The 24,487-nt window shown below is 40.5% G+C and overlaps 1 protein-coding gene across 1 annotated transcript in view; it reads left to right on the top strand.

Moving 5' to 3' along the window:
* Pkp2 (plakophilin 2) overlaps positions 1-24,487 on the top strand; it is a 69,713-nt gene that overhangs the window by 28,390 nt on the left and 16,836 nt on the right. The window contains exons 6-7 of the mRNA XM_028894699.2: positions 2,440-2,617; positions 23,404-23,521. Of these exons, the coding sequence (XP_028750532.1) occupies positions 2,440-2,617; positions 23,404-23,521 (296 nt within the window). The remainder of the gene's footprint in view (positions 1-2,439; positions 2,618-23,403; positions 23,522-24,487) is intronic.

The raw sequence follows: 24,487 nt of genomic DNA, 5'->3' as shown, positions 1-24,487 counted from the left end.
TCTAGCTTTGCCTCCTATAATCACAGAGGGTGTTCTTCATCCCTTTAGTTCAGCCTTTCTTAGGGTCTGTAACAAGCACCCCCATGTACAGTAGCCCTAACATCTTTAAGTTTTGTGCTAAATAGTAACCCTATTTCTACTTGCTTGTTTACCGAGTTTGTGTGAGTATGTGCAGAAGGGTACGTGCATAACTCTATCTCCAAAGAATACACTTCTTCTGGTGTCATGCCATCCAGAAATTTGGTGGCCATGGCCTAATTATACATTATCTTACATTAATTTTTTTTAATTACACCAAAACTTCCTAAATTTATATACTTCTGTAAAAATAATGTTGCATGCTAAGCTAAAAAGAATATATATTGACTGTTAAAGGAAAATTCCATTCCCTTTGTTTAAAGTAATCCTGTTTGGTTTTTATGTAAGCTCACTATGAGTGCTTTGTGTGGTTCTTTGTAGAAAGAGGAAACTTCATTGTGTGTCGAATTTTTAAGCCACTGGCAGGCAGACAAGCTTGTTGGTTTGTTTTTATTTTGAACTCAAGGAAGTCCCGTCCGTCCGCCCTCCCCTCCTTCTCTCTTGCTTTCTCTCCTGTTTCTCTCCTCTTTTCTTTTGTAGCTTAGTAACCAAAACTCAGCCTCAGGCCTGCCTTTGCATTGTCTCCAACTACCTTCTGAGTGTTATTCTCTCTGTCCCCCTTCCAGGGCCTCTTAAGATGAAGTGAGAGGGATGAAGCCATTGTATTGCAGAACCCACGGCTGAGACACTGCTCCCGACTAACCCCAAACACTAGTTTGATCAGGAAAAGACTTCCTGAAGTCCAGAAATCCTGTTCTCAGCAGACATCTGTCCTACCGTGATCATATCTAATGGAAGCTGTGTATAGGCTGCATGGAAATCTGGTTGCTGTTTCAAAACTTAACTATGATACACAACCAAAGCAAACTGTTCAAGCCTGAGACATTAGGCTTGATGTGTTTTAATTGATTGGACCAAATACACATAGTGTTGAATAATTACAAAGCTTTAACTACATAGACCATTAATTCAGTCATTAAAATCCCTCGTGGTACCAGGGGGACAGTACCTCCTGTCATAAAGTAGATAGCCTAGATGTCTATGCTCTCATTGCAGTGCATTTAAGAAGTAGGAATCACTGACAGGAGGATGGAAGGAAGGATCACCCTTCTCTTTTCTGCCTCTCTTTGCCCTTTCCTGGATGGCAGTGAGTTGGAGCAACCTCCTGAGGAACAAAAGAGCAAGGCAATGTCACACATGGGCAGGACCATTGTCACAGCAAAGAGTCGGCCATAGTTCCTCCACTGAGAAGTATTTGGGTACCAGAGCTACATTTTAAAAATCCTACTTGTATATGTGATTTTCTCTTATCTTTCAGCACCAAGCTCCAGTTTCTATGTGTAAATGCCCTGAAAACCCTGGTATTTTATTATTTTAATTTTTTTCCTGGTTGGATATAAAACCTTTCCCTTTAATAATGGCTTCAAGGGGAAAGTGAAAGTTGTATTTGGCCATAACATTGTCTTTTACTGCCAAACTCTAAAAGAAGTTAAATGATGCTTAGTATAGAAGGCACAAATCCCATCTTTGGGCTGCAGTTAGTAAACATTAACTGGGAGTGTTGGTCAGCCTACTGCAATGGGATAGAGAAAAGCATTCTGCAGGAACTCCTTCCATGAATGGAACAGAAAATAGCAGGTCAATTTTACAGGTAGTGAGGAGCAGTGGTTAGGAACATTGCTTGCCTCCCTTTGTTTCTTGGAAAGAAAAAAAAATCCTTTAAACTATTGAAATAGTAGTTACAGAACAGCTGTTTCTCACCTCCATGTTGATGGACCGAGAGTATATTACCAGCTTTGTGATGGTATCAGAGTATGAGGTCAGCTTTGTGGTAGGGTCTGTAAAGTAAATAGCAATAAAAGCTTATGTATACATTGGTTAGTTTTCTTACTGCTGAGATAAAATACCAAACAAAAGTAACTTAAGGGAGTTTATTTGGGCTCAGAGCATCAAGATATAGTTCATCGTGATGGGAGTGGAGTCATGGAGCTGCTTCTACACATTGGTGGAAAACACAGAGAAAGGAAGGAGCAAGAGATAAGAATCCACTAATGACCTGCCCCAGTGACCTACTTCCTCCAGCCAGCCTCCCAAATTGGGAGGTGAGCCTCAAAACATGATCCTTTGGGGGATATTTCAAATTCATGCTATTTTATTCACACTCCTGGTTAATTTAAAGCTGCATGATTTTGCATATTAAGCAGTAGATAATTGTTCTTAGGAATCAGTTTTTATTAGCATCAACTGAGCTCCAAACAGGTTCTCGCCCTGCATCCTTTTTTAAGTACCCATTCATAGTTCTGAAGCTGGTGGCCTGGCCTTGAGTGTTGAGCACTGTTCTCATTGTAGCTGTTTTTCTAGGTTTGCTCTGGAACTTGTCCTCTAGTGACAAACTCAAGCATCTCATGATAACGGAAGCCTTGCTCACCCTGACAGAGAGTGTCATCATCCCCTTCTCAGGGTGGCCTGAAGGAGACTACCCCAAAGCAAATGGCTTGCTGGATTTTGATATATTCTACAATGTCACTGGATGCCTAAGGTAATGCCACCTTGTGCCCCCACCCACCCCTTTAGGTAGAAGATGTAATCAATTAGGCACCGAAAGAGAAGTCAAATGTATTCTATTTTGGATCCTTTTTCTAATTATGCAGTTTAGTTTTGACAGACTCTGCTTGGGTGGTAACTGAGGAAATTTATTATAGGAAGATGTTTCTGTCTAGTTAATCGCACTGATATATACCTGCCTTAGTAAGGGTTACCACTGCCGAGATGAAACATCATGACCAAAAGCAAGTTGGGAGGAAAGGGTTTATTTGGCTTACACTTTCACATCACTGTTCATCATTGAAGGAAGTCAGGACAGGAACTCAAGCGGGTCAGGATCCTGGAGGCAGGAGCTGATGCAGAGGCCATGGAGGGTGCTGCTTACTGGCTCTCTCAACCTGCTTTCTTATAGAACCCAGGACGACCAGCCCAGGGATGGCACCACCCACAATGCACTGGGACCTCCCCACATAAATCACTAATTAGGAAAATGCCCTTCAGGCTTGCCTACAGCCTGATCTTATGGAGGCATTTTCTCAGTTGAAGCTCCCTCCTTTCCAGTGACTCTAGCTTGTCAGTTAAGTTGACGTAAAACCATCCAATATGATATCAAATATCACTTTTATTTAAAGCATTGTGTTCACTGCTGGGGATTATACGGAGAATACATAAGTAAATAATAAATTTACTTAATCTTGGCTTAAATAAAATAGTAAAATAAACCACAGTGACAAAATAACGAGTAGCCATAAAGTATTTGGATAGAGTGAATGCACAAATGAAGTATGTGGAAAACTGGGGAACCATCGCCTCTGACAAGAACAAAGGGCTGAGGCTCAGGATGGAGTCTTGCTCAGCATGCACAGTCCCTTAGGTTGAAGGAACCCTCAGCCTATGAAGCTTGGAGTAGTAGAAAGTCATCAAACAGAAGCTGGAAACATCGTCTAAGGACAGGTTGCAGAGTCACTGGGAGTGATAGGAAGGAGTTAATTTTTCTTTTTTCTGTCAGCAAAATTAGCTGGTGTCCCATGTTAAACCCACTGAGTCAGAATGGATTAGAGAAGAAAAATATAGTAGTGACAGGAAAGTTACTATGACACTAGACTAGCAGTGGGTGGTAAAATCCAAGTCAGTAAAGGGTGACAAGTGTGAGTACTGAGCTAGCAAGTAATTGTTGACATGTCATTGCAACTGAGGGACATTATGTTGTAGCTACGAACCAGCCATAATGAGAGTGTTTCCATGAGGAAAGTGAAAGCTGCCATACCCTGTACCCCATGTCCTATAACTGCCGCAGATGATTACTACCGTACTTGTTTGCAGAAGCTGATTATTTTAACATCAAAAAATAAGTAGGGAGTACAGCCATATTTCTCCATAAGCATCCTTTTTCAAAGAAGAAACAGATAAAGATATTATGAAAACTCAGTGGTCCTATCGCCACCTATTTAAAGGATAAACCCTTTTAAAGCTGTGTCTCCCTTTTAAACCTTTTTTAAAATTTTTGAGATTATAATTACATTTCTACCTTCCCTTTCCTCCAAACCCTCCCATATATTCCTACTTGTCCTTTTTCAAATTAATGACCCCCTTTGTATTACTTGTTATTGCATATGTATATGCATGTTTCTAACAGCCTGCTCTGTCTGTATAAAGTTACTTGTAAGTGTGTTTTCAGGACTGACTGTTTGGTATTGGGTTATCAGTTGGGTGAGCTCTTCCCTGGAAGACCATTTTTCCTGCTCCCAACATTGCTTAGTTGCTTGTAGTTCTTTCTGTAGGGTTAAAGCCTTGTGGGCTTATCCCTCCTTGTTGACATGTCTATTATTGTGTCCTGTTCATCTCTTGTTTGGGCAGTCATAAATAAGGTGAGAATTTATGGGTGTACCCCTGGAGCTGGGAAAACAGGCATTTGTGAGGACCCAATATGGTGACCGGAAACTGAATACAGGTCCCCTGCAAGAGCCATACATTCACTTAACCACTGAGCTGTTTCTTCAGCCCCTTGTTTACCTTTTGAAAGAACCAATTCTTCATTTTTCTATCACTTTTAAGTACAGTAATATTAAAAATATTAATTAGTCCGAAGAACTGAGATTAAGACAGGAGAATCTTGAGTTCCAGAATAGCCTAAGCCACACTTTGGTTTTCATCTCAAAAAAAACAAATAATAATATTTACTATTATTAGCATTATTATTGATAAAGCTCAAAAATTATTTTCCTGAATTACAACTATTATTAATATTAGGCTTAAGAGAAGGTTGTATAAAATTGCTGCCCTAAACTTATCAAAGCAATCTGGTTCTGCATTAGCCAAAGCCACTCCAGCATCTCTCATTTGTTTATGTGCCAGTTATAGAGCAAATGCAGTCCAGGCTGGTGATGGCCCTCTGGTGTCAGCATTCAGGAGACTGAGGTAGGGAGATTTTAAGTTCAAGATTAGTCTGGAGCAGGTAGTGGTTAGACTCTGCTTCAAAACACAGTGTGGGAGATAGTTTTGTGGTAGAATGTTTACCCTTCATGAGTTCAGTCCTCAGAACTTACAAAAAATAAAATAAAACAATTTTTATTTTATTTTGAAAGAGGAAAAGCAGGGCTAGAGAGATGGCTCAGAGATTAAGAGCACTGGCTGCTCTTCCAGAGGTCCTGAGTTCAATTCCCAGCAACCACATGGTGGCTCACAGCCATCTGTAATGTGATCTGGTGCATGTACACGTTGACTTAATCCTCAGCACTGCACAAACCCAGGATGGAAGCCCTGATATGTGCGTGTGTGTTTCTGTTAAGGGTGATGTACATGTTGACTTAATCCTCAGCACTGCACAAACCCAGGCAGAGGAGCACACATCTGTGTGTAGGAGGAAGCTCAACTTCAACAACAGAAAGAATTCAAGGCCAGCTTGGTGGTTCAGTGAGATCTCGTCTAAAAAATATACTCATACCTGATTGAGAATAAGACTGATACAGCTTTGTTTCAAAAAGTAGTTGCTTCCTTTAACACAGCTAGATTTATAGTGAAAAATGGAATTGGGTGTTTCTTTTAAGTTACACTTTTTGCTGTAAAATTTATAAAAGAATGTTATACTAATAAAGCTTATTATACATTTATTGAGACAAATTTACCACAGAAACACACATGCACATATCAGGGCTTCCATCCTGGTTTGTGCAGTACTGAGGATTAAGTCAACGTGTACATCACCCTTAACAGAAACACACACGCACATATCAGGGCTTCCATCCTGAGCTACATCCCCAGCTCTAGAAGCAGTTTCATTTAGAATACTGATGCTAGAAACTCTGTGAAAAAGAATGTCTCCATTTAATTTTTTAAACTATTATGTCTGTGTGTGGGTATGTTCTCATGGAAGCAGGTGCCCAGAGAGTCCAGAAGTGGACATTGTGTCTCTTGGAGTTGTGCTTAAAGAACTGCATTCTAGTCCTCTGCAAAGACAAACTGCTGAGCCATCTCACCAGCCACAGGAAAAGAATTTTTACTTATATAATGAGAATTTGTTTCACTGGTCTTTCTTCGCTGATTAGTTTACAAGTTGAATCTTGGGGGGAAAAAATTCCCAAGAATGTCATTGTCAAATATTTTTAAAAGCATCCTAAGAGTTAAGGAAGATGGCTGTGTATATATAACTTAAATTATAGGTAGTATCCTGTGAACTGTGTTTTATAACAGCAGATATGTTTTTATAAAAAATGTGAGGCTGATCCTAACCAGAACATTTTAAATTTCATTATTATTTTTGAATTAGTAGGTTTGGCTGATGACATCACTCAGTGGGTAAAAGAGCTGCCAGGACTGACAGCCTGACTTATATTTCCAGAATGCAGACTCCTGCAAGTCGTCCTCTGGCCCCATATGCACTCCGTGGCACAAGGGCACCCACACATATGAAAAATAAATAGATTTAAAACAGGAGGTTGCCTGGAAACACCCTCCCCAATCCTCAAGACTCTCTTTTCTTTTGTTGCAAAGAGATTTTTTATACAGTGTATTTTTATTACAGTTTCTCCTTCTTCTGCTCCTGCCACTTCCCTCCCACTTCCCTCCATTTGGAGCTGCACCCTCTGTCTTAGGCAATTAAGGAACAATAATAAAATAAGATAAAACAAACAGCCGAAGAAAAAGCACAAGAAACACAGATAGACACAGAGACATACATGCTCTCACACGCAGAAATCCCATAAAAACACAAAACTGGAAGCCATGATGTATATACAAAGGACCTGTAGGATTCCCTGACTCAGTGTTATAAGACAAAGAACCTCCAAAAATACATGAAGCCTTTCTCTTTGAAAGCAACAGATTGAGTAGATTTATATAAAACAACTGGAAACTTTTTCAGTGGGTGTAGAGGTAGAAAATACCTGCATATTATGACTAACTCTTAGATAAATCCTTTGACCATCCACTGGCAATCCAAACATCTCTTTTAGGTGTTAAAAATGTTTATACAAATATATATTGTTTAAGTTACAGTTGACTATTTATAATCAATTTTAAATGGAACTTGATGTTCTACCCCAAACAATGTATATTCCATGCTTTCTGATTGAATTGAATATTCAGATGATTTTTGAAAAATTCAAAAAATATAGGAAAAGCTGAGCTAAAGGATCTCCCTGTCCCTCCCTCGGTCCTTCTCCCCCCTCATACTGCATACAAGACACCCGTGAGAACTTACCAGAGCATTACTAGAGACATCCATGCATGGAAGGACCAGAGGAAATATCATTGGAAGCAGTTAATTCTGACTTTAAATGCTATTATCATCATTCTAAGTGAAATTCTAAGGTACCATCACTTCAGAAAATTTATGAAACTTACAGATGAATTGTCCACCATCATGTTTAGCATGCACACTAAATTATAGCTGTTCCTATCAGTTTAATGCAAACTACTTTTTTATTTTTATATTTTAATTAGCTTATAAAGTAGGTTTCCATATGGAATCTTATATTTCATTTTGGTTGATTCCCACTCCCTCTTTATCTCCTTGCCTTTCCATAGTTGTGGTGCTCTTCTGTCCAGTATTCTCCACTTCTTTGCTCTATTGTCTTCCCTCAGCTCACCGCACTGACCTGGACCAGCAGGTCGTTCTTCATTGAGGAAGTGCCAGAGGATGGGAAGGATAGAAGATAGACAATGGAGAAGACAAAAACTGGGGTCAGGGGGTTTTGCACAAGCACTGAGTTATGTCCAGCATGTTTCTGGTTTTAAACAAGGAGCTGTGTCCCCTCTCTGTATACATCAGGCTTTAGGAAAAGCCTTGGATCAGTCCAGCCCTCAACAATTCCCCTCTTTGTTTTTTAAAGGCAGATGCATTTACTCATGTTTGGATGCCCAAGAGACTCCTATATCCCCTAAACCAATAAATGCCTTCTAGTATCATCAAAAGGATCATCAACATAAGTATTCCAATCATAATACTGAGTGAAGGTTGAAGGATGTAAAGGGTGAAATCCCCATAACTGGCCTACAAATCTTTGGTCAGTTTATAGGGGGACTCTACGCAATTATAGAACAATTGATACAGATAATTTTGAAATGCCTACCACTTTTTGGTATAGAGGGACTCCCAATATATGTGGAGGGATAACACTAACAGTGAATCCAAACAAAAGAATGTCTGTGTGACAGTTGTTTATCTTTTCCATCTGTCCCTTAGACAACCACATTTTCCATGGCTGTGGCTGACAATCAGAAGTTTGATTGAGCCTTTTCTCTGGAGACATTGTAATGGGATGTGGCCAGTGGGGGGATTTTAGGAAGCTGTCTTCATCCAGAGCAAGTGGGCGTGTCTTAGTTAGGGTTTTATTGCTGTAAATAGACACTGTGATCACTGTGATTCTTATAAAGGAAAACATTTAATTGGGGCTGGCTTACAGTTCAGAGGTTTATTAGTCCATTGTTGTTATGGTGGGAAACATGACAGGTGCAAGCAGACATGGTGCTAGAGAGGCAGCAGGAAGAGAGAGACACTAGGCCTGGCTTGAGCTTCTAAGACCTCAAACCCCACTCCCAGTGACACACTTCCTCCAGTAAAACCACAGCTGTTCCAATGGGTCCATACATCCTAATCCTTTCAAATAATGCTACTTTTTATGGGTCTATGGGGCCCATTTTCATTCAAACTACCACAGGACAAGTCAAACAGCATATCATTCAGAGGCCCAGAGTTTTTTAGAACCATGGAACATGCCACCCAAAAGGAATTCCATTAAAAATCGGGATGCTGGATTGTCATTACCTATTGAAAAATGTCTATCCAGTGGGGTAACCTGTGGGTGATTAGAAACTGGAAAAACTCAAATGAATGAATTGGTAATGTTTGAAAAACTGTAATACCACCCCTCCCAGACTCCTGAGCCATAAGCCTTATGGGTCATTCAGATGAGAGGGACACATTTATGTAGACCCATAAAAGTCAAATAGGAATAGTAGATGATATCTCAGTATACTTAGAGAAAGTAGTATAGGTACCACATGAGGAATAACAGAAGATCAGTTACACCAATCTGATATTTGCAACTCTGATATAATATTTTAATAGCTAAATATTTTTAAATAAACATTGGTTTGACATACATTTTAACCAGATTTTTGTAATTGCTTATCTTAGACCTTACAAACTTTATATCATGTATATTATCTTTGATCTTCTATGTACCTCAAATAAGTTGTCCAGACCTTTATAACTTGCAGGAGGCTTTGAGTTTTCATTCTGTAAACATATAACCATCTCAATTTTATATTTAAACCTTTATTTATTTAAATATTTTGTAGTTGGGCCTGGGGAGATGGCTCAGTGGTTAAGAGCACTGACTGTTCTTCCAGAGGACCCAGGTTCAATTCCCAGGAACCACATGGCAGCTCACAACTGTCTGTAACTCCAGTCCTAGGGTACTAAAACAAAAGTGTATACAAAATAAATGTTATTTACAAAATATTTTTTATAGTTTATAGCATTTTTATTATTTAATACCATAAGATAATATAATCATATAGATCCATCTGTCCCATTTTTCTACTGAAATAAAAATTTGGCTGGCTGGCCTGTTTGGGGCAATTATCTCTTCAGTCATGAAGACCCAGTAGACCCTACCTTAGCAGTTTTTTTTTTATTTATTTTACATACCAACCAAAGTTTCCCCTCCCACTTCTCCTCCCCTCCATGCACTCCTCAGAAAGGGTAAGGCCTCCCATGGGAATCAACAAAGCATGGCATATCAAGTTGAGGCAGGATGAAGCTTCTACCCTCTGCATCAAGGATAAGCGAGGCATCCCACCCTAGGGAATAGGTTCCAAAGAGCTCGTGCACCAGGGACAGATCCTGGGTGCACTGCTAGGGGCCCAACCAACAGACCAAGCTACACAACTGTCACCCACATGCAGGGGGCCTAGGTCAGTCCCGTGGAGGTTCCCCAACTCTCAGTCTAGAGTGTGAGCTCCCTTGTGAGCTCAGGTCATCTGTTTCCATGGGTTTCTCCTTCATGATCTTGATTCCCCTTGCTTATATAATCCCTCCTCCTTCTATTCAACTGGACTCCCAGAGTTTAGTCCTCTGCTTGGCTGCGGATCTCTGCATCTGCTTCCACCAGTTGCTGGATGACGGTTCTATGACATTAGGGTAGTCACCAATCTTAGCAGTTCTTTGATGAAAGCAACTGTAATTATCTTTTGATTTTTTTTTTAAAGAACTTTATTTATTATTATTAAGTTTATTCATTTATTTTACATCCTGGCTGAAGTTTCCCTTCCCTCCTCTCCTCTCATCTTCTCCCTGCTCCCTCTCCCCCGCCCCCAATCTACTCCTCCTCTGTTTCTGTTCTAAAAGGGTCAGGCTTCCCATGGGTGTCAACAAAGCATGGCACATCAAGTTGAGGTAGGGCTAAGCTCCTCCCCTTGTATTAAGGCTGGGCAAGACAACGCAGTATGAGGAATAGGCTCCTGGAATCCAGCCAGATTGTTAGGGACAGGCCCTGCTCCCACCACTGGAGTCCCACAAATAGATCAAGCTACACAATTGTCACACATATGTACAGGGCCTAGGTAGGTCCCATGAAGGCTCCCTAGCTGTTGGTCCAGAGTCTGTGAGCTCCAATGAGCCCAACTAAGTTGTTTATATGAGTTCCCTTGTGTGATCTTGACCTCCCCCCCCTGGCTCGTACAATCCTTCCTCCCTTTCTTCTACAGGATCTTGGCTATAGATCTCTGCATTTGTTTCCATCAGTTACTGGATGAAGGCTTTCTAATGACAATTGGAGTAGTCACCAATCTGATTACAGAAGATGGCCAGTTCAGACTATATATCCACTATTGCTAGGAGTCTTAGCTGGGATCATCTTTATAGATTGATGAGAGTTTCCCTTGCACCAGATTTCTACCTGACCCCAAAATGCACTCCCCCCCAATCAAGACATCTCTTTCATTGCTCTTCTCCTATACCCACCCCCTTCCAAGCCAATTCCTTATGTTCCCGTCCCCGCCAGCCCCTAGTCTACCCAGATCTCTTCTATTTTCCCTTCCCAAGGAAATCCATGCATCCTTTTGCTGTAAGCTGTAGGAAAATGTAATGGAATTCAGCTACTATCATAAAAGCTACTACTTGAAAAAGTCAAGGACTTCTCCAAAGGTCAAGTCATGGCTTAAGAAGTCTTGCTGATATTTTAGCGTTTGTGTGTATATTAGCTGGTTCCTACAGTGATTTTCTTGTAATGCTATGTGTGCTTCCTAGAACTCTTAATAGTGTATTTATCTAAAATACCTAACAAGCATCTAAGGCCAAACAAAACACCTAGGTCTCCTAGGTCAGGCAGATAGCTTTATTTCTTGTGCAGTTTAGGATGAGACCCTCCTTTCTTATTCAACCTTACTAATAGACCCCTAACTTCTTACCTGACCACTTCTAGGAATGTAGATTGAGCACATAAATTCTCTTCTTGACTAACTGATCATTAGCACTCATTTGGGTTGTAAAAGAAAGGTCACTGCCTAAGGAAAAGTGTTTATGACCTGTAAGAATTCAAGCCTGGTGACCTTACTCTGCCAGAGGATCGCTATAGCTTGGGCTTATAACTGTACACCTCAGAGACTTGAGAGGATTTAGAGGTATAAGGAGCCAAAGAGGAAGAAAGGAGTGGAGAACTTGAGGATGGAGAACTGAGAGAATAAGGAGACTAAGAGGAGGAGAGAGGAAAAAAGAACGGAAGAACTAGATGGGGAAGAACTGGAGAGGAATGGACTAGATGGGGAAGAACTGGAGAGGAATGGACTAGATGGGGAAGAACTGAAGAGGAAGGAACTAGATGGGGAAGAACTAGATTGAAGGGCTGGAAGAGAGGACTAGAGGACGAGATGGAAGATGAGGAAGAGCCAGATGGGGAAGAATGAGATGGCTAAGAACAAGATGAGAAGTACCTAGATGAGGCAGAATTAAGATGAGAGAATTAAGATAGAACTTAGCCGGAACAGCAGATAAATGTAGAGAGAAATCAGACAAGAAAGGAGCTAGGCATAAGAGTAGAATAGAAGCTTGTAGAAGAGAACTGACTCAGAATAATAAAGTGTATGGACTAAGGAGTTTCGTGTACATGGATTTATTTTCTATGTTCAAAGATTAAATTATCAGCTGGTTGCAGATTCTTCCTGGACCTTGGGAGAGGACTATGAGGGGCTGGACCACAATAGTCTCCATTATCTCCATTTTTGGGCCCTCCTTGCTACCTAGCCTTGCTGAGACTGTAAATTATAGCATGGTTATCCTTCATAACTAATACCCACTTATGAGTGAGTACATACCATGTTTGTCTTTCTGGGTCTGGGTTACCTCACTCAGGGTGATATTTTTCTAGTTCCATCCATTTGCCTTCAAATTTCCTGAAGTCATTGTTTTTAACAACTGAGTAGTACTCCATTGTATAAATATACCACATTTTCTTTATTCTTCAGTTGAGGGGCATCTAGGTTGTTTCCAGGTTCTGGCTATTACAAATAACACTTCTATGAACATAGTTGAACAAGTGTCCTTGTGGTATGATTGAGCATCCTTTGGGTATATGCCCAAGAGTGATATAGCTGGGTCTTGAGGTAAATTGATTCCCAATTTTCTGAGAAACTTCTGTATTGATTTTCAAAGTGGCTGTACAAGTTTGCACTCCCACCAGCAGTGGTGGAGTGTTCCCCTTGCTCCACACCCTCTCCAGTATAAGCTGTCATTAGTGTTTTTAATCATAGACATTCTGGTATAATCATAGACTGGTATAAGATGGAATCTAATCTCAGGGTCCTTTTGATTTGCATTTCCCTGATGGCTAAGGTTTTTGAACATTTCTTTAAGTGTTTCTCCACTATTTGAGATTCTTCTGTTCAGAATTTTCTGTTTAGATCTATACCCCATTTTTAATTAGATTATTTTGTTTTTTGATACCTAGTTTCTTGAATTTTTTATATATTTTGGAGGTCAGTTTTCTGTCAGAAATGAGATTGGCGAAGGTCTTTTCCCATTCTATGGGCCGCCATTTTGTCTTATTGACTGTGTCCTTTGCCTTACAGAAGCTTTCCAGTTTCATGAGGTCCCATTTATTAACTGTTGATCTCAGTGTCTGTGCTGCTAGTGTTCTACTCAGGAAGTTGTCTCCTGTGCCAGTGCATTCAGGGCTGTTTCCTGTGTCAGGTTCAGTGTATCTGGATTTATGTTAAGGTCTTTGATCCACTTGGAGTTGAGTTTTATGCAGGGTGATAGATATGAATCTATTTGCATTCTTCTACATGTTGACATCCATTTGTTGAAGATGCTTTCTTTTTTCCATTGTATTTCCATTTTGGTTTCTTTGTCAAAAAACAGGTGTCCATAGGTGTGTGGATTTACTTTTGGGTCTCCCATTTGATTCCATTGGTTCACTTGTCTGTTTTTATGCCATGCTGTTTGTATTACTATAGCTGTGTAGTAGAGTTGGAGATCAGGGATGGTGATACCTCCAGAAGTTCCTTTATTATACAGAATAATATATTGTTTTAGCTATCCTGGGATTTTTGTTTTTCCATATGAAGTTGAGTATTGTTCTTTCAAGGTCTGGAAAGAATTGTGTTGGAATTTTGATAGGGATTGCATTGAACCTGTATATTGCTTTTGGTAAGATTGCCATTTTTACTATGTTAATCCTACCTATCCATGAGCATGGGAAATTTTTCCATCATCTGCTACCTTCTCCACTTTCTTTCTTCAAAGACTTGAAGTTCTTGTCATACAGGTTTTTCACTTTCTTGATTAGAGTTACCCCAAGATATTTTATGTTATTTGTGACTACTGTAATGGGTGTTGTTTCTCTGATTTCTTTCCCAGCCCATTTGTCATTTGTATAAAGGAGGGCTACTGATTTTTGTGAGTTAATCTTGTATCCAGCCACTTCGCTGAAGGTGTTTATCAGCTGTTCCCTTGGTAGAATTTTGGGGGTTACTTATGTATACTATCATATCATCTGCAAATAGTAAAAGTTTGACTTCTTCCTTTCTAATTTGTATCCCCTTGATCTCCTTTTGTTGTCTTATTGCTCTGGCTAGAACTTTGAGTACTCTATTGAATAGATATGGAGAGAATGTAGAGCCTTATCTTTTTTCTGATATTGAAATTATTGGAATCGCTTTCAGTTTCTTTCCTTTTAAGTTGATGTTGGCTGTTGGCTTGCTGTATTGCTTTTATTATGTTTCGGTATGTCCTTGTATCCCTGATCTCCCCAAGACTTTTATCATAAAGGGGTGTTGAATTTTCCCAAAGGCTTTTTCAATATCTAATGAGATGATCTTGTTGTTTTCTTATCTCAGTTTGTTTATATGGTGGGTTGCATTGATAGATTTTTCGTTTGTTGAACCATTCCTGCATCTCTGGAATGAAGCCTACTTGATCATGTTGGGTAATCTTTTTTTATGTGCTCTTGGATTGGGTTTGCAAGTATTTTATTGAGTATTTTTGCATCAATGTTCATAAAGGAAGTTGGTCTGTAATTTTTTTCATTGTTGAGTCTTTTTGTGGTTTGGGTATCAGGGTGACAGGCCTCATAAAAGGAACATGGCAACCTTCTGTCTGTTTATATTATGTGGGATAATTTGAGGAGTATTGGTATTAGTTCTCCTTTGAAAGTCTGGTAGAATTCTGTGCTGAAAACATCTGGCCCTGGCCTTTTTTTTTTTTTTTTTTTTTTTTTTTGACTTTTTATGTCTGCTTCTATTTTCTTAGGGGTTATAGGTCTATTTAAATTGTTTATCTGATCTTGATTTAATTTTGATATGTGGTACCTATCAAGAAATCTATCCATTTCCTATGGATTTTCCACTATGTGGTGTACAGTTTTTTGAAGTATGACTTAATGATTCTCTGTATTTCCTCAGTGTCTGTTGTTATATCCTCCTTTTCATTTCTGATTTTGTTAATTTGGATATTCTCTCTGCCTTTTAGTTAGTTTGGATGAGGATTTGTCTATCTTGTAGATTTTCTCAAATAACCAACTTTGTTTCATTGACTCCGTGTTCCATTGTTCCCTTTGTTTCTGTTTTATTGATTTCAGCCCTTGGTTTGATTACTTCCTCCCTTCTACTCCTCTTGGGTGAGTTTGTTTCTTTTTGATCTTTAGCTTTCACATGTGCTGTTAAGTTGCTAGTGTGAGCTTTCTCCAAAGTCTTTATGCAAGCACATAGTGCTATGAATTTCTTCTTAGCACTGCTTTCATTGTGTTCCATAAGTTTGGGTGTGCTAAGTATTCATTTTCTTCCTTCCTTTCTTTCTTCCTTTCTTTCTTTCTTTCTTTCTTTCTTTCTTTCTTTCTTTCTTTCTTTCTTTTTTTTTTAATTTGGTTTTTCGAGACAGGGTTTCTCTGTGTAGCTTTGCGCCTTTCCTGGGACTCACTCTGTAGCCCAGGCTGGCCTTGAACTCACAGAGATCTGCCTGGCTCTGCCTCCCGAGTGCTGGGATTAAAGGCGTGCGCCACCAGCCGGGCGGTGGTGGCGCACGCCTTTAATCCCAGCACTCGGGAGGCAGAGGTAGGCGGATCTCTGTGAGTTCGAGGCCAGCCTGGGCTACCAAGTGAGTCCCAGGAAAGGCGCAAAGCTACACAGAGAAACCCTGTCTCGAAAAACCAAAAAAAAAAAAAAAAAGGCGTGCGCCACCACCACCTGGTCGTGTATTCATTAGGCCCCCGAGAGTGTATTCATTTTCATTGACTTCTAGAAGTCTTTAATTTTTTCTTTCTTCCTTGACCCAGTTCAGAGTTGTTCAGTTTCCATGAGTTTGTAGGCTTCTGTTGTTTGTGCTGTTGTTGAACTTCAACTTTATCCTGTGGCGATCCAATAAAATACAGAGGGTTATTCCATTTTTTTTGTATCTGTTGAGATTTGCTTTGTGACCAAGTAAGTGGTCAATATTAGAGAAGGTTCCAAGGGGTGCTGAGAAGAAGATATATTCTCTTGTGTTTGGGTAGAATGTTCTGTAGATGTCTGTTAGGTCTATTTGACTCATGACATTAGTAGTTCCTTTATTTCTTTGTTAAGTTTCTGTCTGAAAGACCTGTCCATTGGTGAATGGGGTGTTGAAGTCTCCCACTATTAATGTATGGGGTTTTATGTGTGATTAAAGCTTTTGTAATGTTCCTTTTACAAACATGTGTGCCCTTGTATTGGGCATAGATGTTCAGAATTGAGACTTCATCTTGATGAATTTTCCTTTGATGAATATGAAATGTCCTTCTCTAGCTCTTTTGATTTATTTTAGTTTAAAGTCTATTTTGTTAGATATTGGGATAGCTACACCAGCTTGCTTCTTAAGTCCATTTGATTAGAAAATCTTTTTCCAACCCTTTACTCTGAGGTAATGTCTGTCTTTGAAATTGAAGTGTTTCTTGTGTGCAGCAGAAGGATGGATCCTGATTTTCTATCCATTCTGGTAGCCTGTGTCTTTATAGGCAAATTGAGATGATTGATATTGAGAGTTATTAATGTCCAGTGACTGTTAATTCCTGTTATTTTTTGCTGCTGCTGCTGCTGTTGTTGTTGTTGGTGGTGGTGGTGGTGGTGGTGTAGTGGGGTGTGTGTGTGTGTGTGTGTGTGTGTGTGTGTGTGTGTGTGTGTGTGTTTCCCTTCTTTGGGTTTTACTGATGTTAGACTGTTGCCTATATTTTTGTGTGTGTGCAGCTAACTTGCTTGGGTTGGAGCTTTCCTTCTAGTACCTTCTGTAGGGCTGGGTTTATGGATAGATATTGTTTCTTACACTGGTGTCTAGGCATCTAGATTTGGGATGATTGTAGGTCTAGGTGTTGATTCCTGTGTTTGTCTTTATTAGAAAGGTGTTTTGTTCCTCTGTTTTCTGTTTCCTCTGTTGTCTGTTAGCCTAAGTGATCAACGGTTTTGGTGACTGGCAAGTCTTCAGGTTCAGTAGGGTGACTCCACTGGTGTTTGTGGGGTCTTGGGTGCCTAGATCCAGCCTGGGCTACAGTAAAGCCAAAGTTGTAGACCAGAATATGGAGCCCAGTGGAGCAGGTGCTGTTCTTCTGATTGGTATGGGCTGTACATGGGCCTATGGAGTCTACTGAAGTTGCGGGAAGGGCTGGTGGGGATTTCACCAGAGCAGTAGAATTCCACCAGAGTTGGGGGGTAGGGCCCAGCAACCTTGCTAGTGCTAAAATGGGAGGGGGCGGGGCATGGGATGTGCCCTGGGGCCTAGAGATTGGGGCAGCTCAGCTGGGAGACCAGACCAGTTCTTCAGACTGGTGTGGGCTGTACCTGTGTCGTGGAATCCGCAGAAGTTGCGAGGCCGGGCTGGCCACGGGTAGGATGATAAAATGGGTGGGGTTGGCAGACAAGTGGGTCTTGGGGGAACATAATCCAGTAGGTGATGTTGATCCAGCTTGAAGCCAGGAACTCACTTATGGGTGGCGACTGCCCTGATTTTTTTTTTTTTTAATCTGTCAACCTTAAAATGTTAGTGTTGTTTTTTATGCAAAAGTTATATCAAAATTAAAACAAAACATTAAAAGTATAAAATAAATATCTTTTTAGCTCTAGGAAGCTGAGCCCAGAGATATGGTGATTGGCAGAGAGGGAACAGAGAGATAGCTTTAAGTCTCTCTAAGCAAAGCTACCAGCGCAGTTTTAGCTTTATTTTTTTTTGTATTTGGGCTATTTCATTCTCCTCCCTGTCACAGAGCCAGAGGGCCTGTCTAACCCAGGAGAGAAAACAACCTTGCTTCAGTCTGAAATGGGAGGACTAAATCCGTATTCCAGAGTCGGCTTTTTGGCTTAAACAGCACAGGACAATTTGACCACAGCAGCTCCTCTGTTTTGATCGAGTGGAGGCTCCTTAGCCCTCACAGCATCTACGAGAGAGTTTTAGGAACTGGAAGTCTGAGCTAGCAGAAGGAAGAGAAGGTTAGGAATGGAAGCAGAAGAGACCTGTTGTCTTTGTGAAGTTGTCAGCGCCTGCCCACCCCATCTGTGCCGCTTCTACATTCCTGCCCTGGTTCCCCTTCCCTAGGAGCAGCCACCAGCCAGCTCCACCCTCCTCTGCTGGACCCTGTCCGGAAAGGCACCACTGTATTAGGGGCATTGGGCTCTACTAAATGAGTAGAAACCATTTTTGGTGATTTTATAACTATCATCAAAAGAATTTTTTTTTCTCATACTCTGAAGCAAAAGTAATTTTAAAATTGTTGCCACTCCTTTAGGACCTTTTATCTCTATTTTTTTTTTTTGTTTTATGGAGGGTTGTTTTGTTTCATGGCTACAGGAAATTGGATCTAGGACTTCATAAATGCTAGGCAGGGTCCCCACTTAGTGCCCCCTAGTGGTTTATTGCCCACTTGCAGTTCTTTTGAAAACTGTTCAGATCATTGGCTTGTTTATTGATGGGCAGCTTTGTTTCTTTTGTTTTAAACTTCTGAAGTCCTTTATATGTTCTAGAATTAAGCCCTTGTTTGAGGTGCAGCTGGACCTTTTTTTTTCTCTCATTCTGTCTGTTTATTGTTTCTTTTTCTTTTCTTTTTTTTTTTTTGTTTTTTTGTTTTTTCGAGACAGGGTTTCTCTGTGTAGCTTTGCGCCTTTCCTGGAGCTCACTTGGTAGCTCAGGCTGGCCTCAAACTCACAGAGATCCGCCTGCCTCTGCCTCCTGAGTGCTGGGATTAAAGGCGTGCGCCACCAACGCCCGGCTTGTTTCTTTTTCTTTACAGAAACTTTATAATTTCATGTAGTTTCATTTGTCAATTCTTGGGGCTGTTTGCTATGCTATTGGAATTCTGTTCTCATTCTTTAGTTGACTCTGTGGATGGTGATTCCATCATGACACCATTAGTCGTAACAGAGACATACTAGCCTTCCTTTTCATATTAGCAAGGGCCAAGGTGTTTTCTGCTCTCTTCATTTGACTCAGGAGTGTGAGGGTAAACGATCTTGAAGTTAGTCCAGAATCACAGATTTGCTCCCAGAAAAGGAATCTGAAATATTTGAAAACTGTGAAGTCTGAGACTTCTTCAGAGATGCACAGAGGTCAGAATCAATCCCCTGACTCTAGTAAAAGCTGTATTGAGGGGGAGGGGGAGGGAGGGGAGCCCTGGATCAGTCATGGGCTGCAGATAACACATTTGGGCTTCGTGGAGTCCACTCATCTGCTGCTCACTTGCTCTTGAGGACTGCTTTAGAAGCTCATTCTTACTTTGCAATAGGATGGTTATTTTGTTGTATTTAATTTATACTTCTGAGGTATTTTCCATGTTAAGTCTCCATTGGGTTACATACAAGAAAGAATAATAAGAAGTATTTCTCAGGATTCAGGAGGCACATTGTAAAAGGATACATTCTGTCTAAGTTAATTCTGTTTCCTACAGACTTTAAAGACTAACTGTTGAGAAATGCTTTCAGATAAATGTCATTTTACATGAATTGGTTTTTATCAGAGTAGTAAATAGTAAATTACTTTCTGTCTAATGACTTTTGTCCACAGGTAAAGTGGGATAATCTGGCCTTGGTTATATTTTTGGATAGCTGAGTGAGATGGGAAATATTTTTGATATGCAGGGGCAGTACTGTGCATCAGGGTTCCATGCACTTCCTGTCAGCAAAGGTATCAACTGCCAGAAACTCCTGATAAGTCCTGTTTCCAACAAGCAGTGTCTGGACAATAAAGACGACCAGATAACAGCTCTGCTGGGAGACTGGCAGCAGTGCCCTGCGTTACCATCCGGACCAGAGTAAACACTTCAGGTTACACAACGCTAAACCCCTTTGCAAACTGTGCAGGAGATCCAGCTAGTGAACAAGACTGACCTTTGACTTGTCAGGGCAATTTTAAAGGTTCATTTCTCTAATCCAGAGGTTGGAAAATATCAGAAGCTTTGAAACATAAAGAACATTTTCTTGTTATTGGGGACATCTGATATTTGCTAAACAAAGAGCAGGAAGAATGAATGTTGGATGAGGTTTTCTCTCTCCTGTACCACTCTGCATAGAATAAAAAAATAGTTCTCCTATAGAACTGGAGAGATGGCTCAGCAGTTAACAGCTCTCGGGGATCTGATTCCCTCTTCTGACCCCCACAGACACTGCGTGGACATGGTTCACAGACCCATACAGTAAGAATAAAATGGAAAAAATTGCCCTCCTGTCCTACATGACCACTTATTTGTTGTCAGCAGGAAAAGTAACTTAAACTCTTCTTGGTGGCTTCTTCATGTGAGAAACTGGGAGACTGAAAAAGATGTGTTTTCAATTCCTGTGAAGCTTGTTATGATTCTTCCCAGGCTGACTCTACCTGGTGTCCACTCTGTACAGGAGAGACACTGCCGAACTTTCTCATTGCCTCCAAAGTCTATGTTCTTTCTCAACAGATGAACAGAGGGTTAAAAAAAAAAAATTAAGGCTAAAGGAGACAGGAGCTCCTCCTAAGCCCAGGGGATCTCCAAGGACCAGACCCTCATCTGGCCTTGACAGTGGAAAAGAAAAATGATAAACTTTAGCTACCTTCATGGTCTGAGACACCCAACAGGAGTGTATAATGAAGGATTAAAATGATCAGCATGCTTCTTAACAGACTACAGGATTCGTAATGGCCCCAAGCAGACAGAGATAGATGGTGCCAGTTTAAATGACCATTTCTTAAGAGATTTTGTTTCCACTTAGTAAACTCATTCATTATCTTTTTAAAATGTATTTATTACTGGGAGGGATGTGTGTGTGAAGGTCAGAGGAAAAGTTGGCCAGTCAGTTCTCTCCAGTGTGTGTGTGTACTGAAAGGGAAAAATCAGTAGCCATCTTGAGAGACGGTTCCCCCTCCCCTCTTCCAAAGGTATTTGCTGACCAGCAGTTTTAGAAGTGACTAGAAGTTGAATTTGTAAGGCTGGGACAATAAATCTATGTATCCTGGACTTGGCAAAACAAGATATGGGGAGTAATGGACTCAACTGACCAGAAATTGACCTTAGAGGAAAGTAGAACTGGAACAATAAATCTGAATGTCTATATCCTAGGTTCAACAAAAGCAGGGCATAGGGAGTAAAAATTTATGTCTCTGTAGATACCCTGAATCCTGTTAGCCATCAGTAACCCCATGCTTATAGTTCAGCCAGTAACTTCAAAGAACTGCCTCATCCCTATCCCCCTTAACCAATCCTAAACTGCATGTAAACTTTTCCTATATAAACCCCTTCAAGTGAGTGCTCAGGGCTGTTCTCCTCCACCCACTGTGTCGGATGTTGGATGGCAGACCAAGCTTGCTTGTTTTGTTATTAAAAACCTCTGTGTGCTTGCATCGGATATTGGCTCTGTGGTGGTCTTGCTTGGGGGTCTTGCAACCTGGGCACAACTTGTACCAGTTATCAAACTCAGGTCTCAGGCTTGGCAGCAAGCTCCTTCACCTCTAAGCTGTCTCACTGCCTTCATTATCTTGTCTTGTAATTGACAAAGTTACAGGGATTTTCACATGCAGCAAAAATTAACATAAAGAAATTTTTGAGGAATCAAAACCACTGAAGGGATTTTGTTAATGTCCAGTTGTTCAGTTGTGTCCATTGAACAGCCGTTGAATTGTTAGTGCTGCCTTCTCTCCACTGCCAAGCGGAATGAATGGTGACAGCGCCATTTGCGTGGTTAAAAGGGGCCAAGCATTGTTGGTTTCACAGAGATCAGCCTATAGATAGGACCCCCGTCAACTGCAATGTGACACACACACACACACACACACACACACACACACACACACACGTTCCCTTTAGCTCTTGCTGTAATGCTGGGCACATTTGTTCCTTTGAAAGCAGTGTTTGCAGATACAAAAGTATTTTGAAATCACTTAATGCAATTATATTTTTAAATAAGACCCCAGAAGTTCTTGAACTATTAGTCTTACAGTAACACTGTCTGAAACATTATGAAGAACTCCTTAATGTATTTTTGATATTCTACTTGTCCATAAACAGGCATGACATAGTTTACAATCTTTTTTTCAGTTAAAGTTGGCAAAAGGAATAGGAGGCAGTTCTCAAATTCCAAACCCTATTTTTTTTTTAGTATTCTTTTTATTTTATGTGTATGCCAAAATGGGAGTGGTAAAAGAGGAGGTCAACTGAGTGCTAGTGATGGGTTAGTATATCAAAAAGGGGGTCTATGTGCTCAGTCTATATTTGTAGAAGTGGTTAGGTAAGAAGTTAGGAGACTATTAGTAAGGTTGCATAAGAAAGGAGGGTCTCACCCTAAATTGCCCAAGAAATAAAGCTATCCCCTGACCTAGGAGACAGGTGTTGTTTCCTTTGGCCTTGGATGCTTGAGAAGTATTTTAGATAAATACACTGTTAGGAGTTATTGGAAGCACACAAGAAAATCATTTTAGGAACCAGCTAATATACATACAAAAGCTAAAATATCAGCAAGACTTCTTAAGCCATGGCTTGACCTTAGGAGAAGTCCTTGGCTTTTCCAAGTAGTAGCTTTGTGATAGTAGCTGAATTCCATTACGTTTTCCTGCGGTTAGCAGCAAATGTAGATATGACCTGAGTCTGCAGTGTGATCACCAAATACTTTGCTTTACCATATTTGATGAGCTGCATTTCTCTATAAGGAAGCAGCCTCTGCTTGTGCTCATGACCTAGCAAAATTAGAAGGTTAAGCACAAAGATGTTTATAGGTCAGGCGTCACAGACCCTGGAAAGTGTGCGAAGGAGAGAACCGTCATGTTTAAGAGTCAGTTTTTAATATTTGTCAATAGCAGTTTGTATAAAACCTTCAAGACTCAAGCAACAGAGTCCAATACACTTTTACAGATGAGGAAAATGAGACCCAGGACAACTTCAGGTTACTTAGAGTTAAGACATGGAGCAAATTGGGACTTGGACACAGCATATTGCTTATGTCTAGTGTGCTGTGTTCCTTTAGTTACAAACATTTGCCTCATATCTGCTTCTCAAAAATATGGGCAAGATTTAATAAATCATATTTGGGACTTGATAACATGGAATGCAGCAGGTAGAAAACTTACTGTTGTGATTGTGTGCTTATGGTTTCAAGTTTGACATTAGGCAGCTGATGATTTACTGTACTGATGATAAGCTCTCAAATTTTTGCTTGTTTGCCAGTTTCCAAAGAGCTGGAAGAAGCCTTAAACGAAGCTTTGAAACTCAGGCCTATTGGGTTCACAGCACAGGCCTTGTACAGGCCTTTGGGGCGCATAGCACATGACTTACACAGGCCTTTGTGGGATTAGATAAAATACATCTTACAGTTTCTTGTTGTTCTTGAAAGAAACATGAGCTCAGCTGGCCCTGATGGGAGGAAGACAATGAGAAGATGTGACGGGCTCATTGACTCTTTGGTCCATTATGTCAGAGGAACTATTGCAGACTACCAGCCAGACGATAAGGTAACAAGAATTAAACATCCTTACACCAGATTACCCACTATGACTTACTAAGATGCTTCAAACTTAAAATTAACTTGATGTAGTTTTGTGCCTTGACTTACTTTCCAAGCCCAAGGTTTTCATTACATGCTTAAATTTCTGTCTCTAGCCTTAGGCTCAGAGTTTTTTCCAGACCCAAATTTCCAGCACACTTTTTAACAACTCAATGTGGATGCTCATCAGGAACACAAACACTGCATGTTTAACAATAAATGCTTAAATTCCTTTCTTCCACCGGGCGGTGGTGGCGCATGCCTTTAATCCCAGCACTCGGGAGGCAGAGCCAGGCAGATCTTTGTGAGTTCGAGGCCAGCCTGGGCTACAGAGTGAGTTCCAGGAAAGGCACAAAGCTACACAGAGAAACCCTGTCTCGAAAAACCAAACAAAAAAATCCTTTCTTCCATCCCCCCAATCTTGTGCATCTTCTTTCTAATCTTTCTAATAATCAGCATATCAGTGGCTAGAGATTGTAGGTTGGCGGTGAAATTGGCCTGACATGTATAACACCTCAATTAGACAGAATGAATGGACAGATGAACTCTCACCATCTACCAAGAAGACTGAGATATGAATGACTGTGGGCTGTCCCTCTTCCTCACACCCTGCATGCACAAGCTGTACACCATATGCTGCTTCTCCAGTGCCATATCTGCCCTTCCTTTTGTGTGTCCTTTACACTGGTTATTATAGTAGCCTCCTAATTGATCGCAGTGTTCCATCCTATTCTCCATATTAGTGTGGCTACTAATTTATGTATGGGATGTTGACGTTGTTCTGGACATACGTCTTTTAGAAATACTCTACGGTGTTAGAACTGTAGCTCATGGGTAGAGCATTTGTCCCCTGTGCAAGAGGCCCTGGGTTCAGTCTCCAGATATGTTAAAAAAAAGGATTGGTGGAGGTTACCCATTATTTTGAGAAACTTAG

This window comes from Peromyscus leucopus, chromosome 12 (genome assembly GCF_004664715.2).
Source record: "Peromyscus leucopus breed LL Stock chromosome 12, UCI_PerLeu_2.1, whole genome shotgun sequence".
NCBI lineage: Eukaryota > Metazoa > Chordata > Mammalia > Rodentia > Cricetidae > Peromyscus > Peromyscus leucopus.
This window is presented reverse-complemented; position numbering and strand designations above follow the sequence as displayed.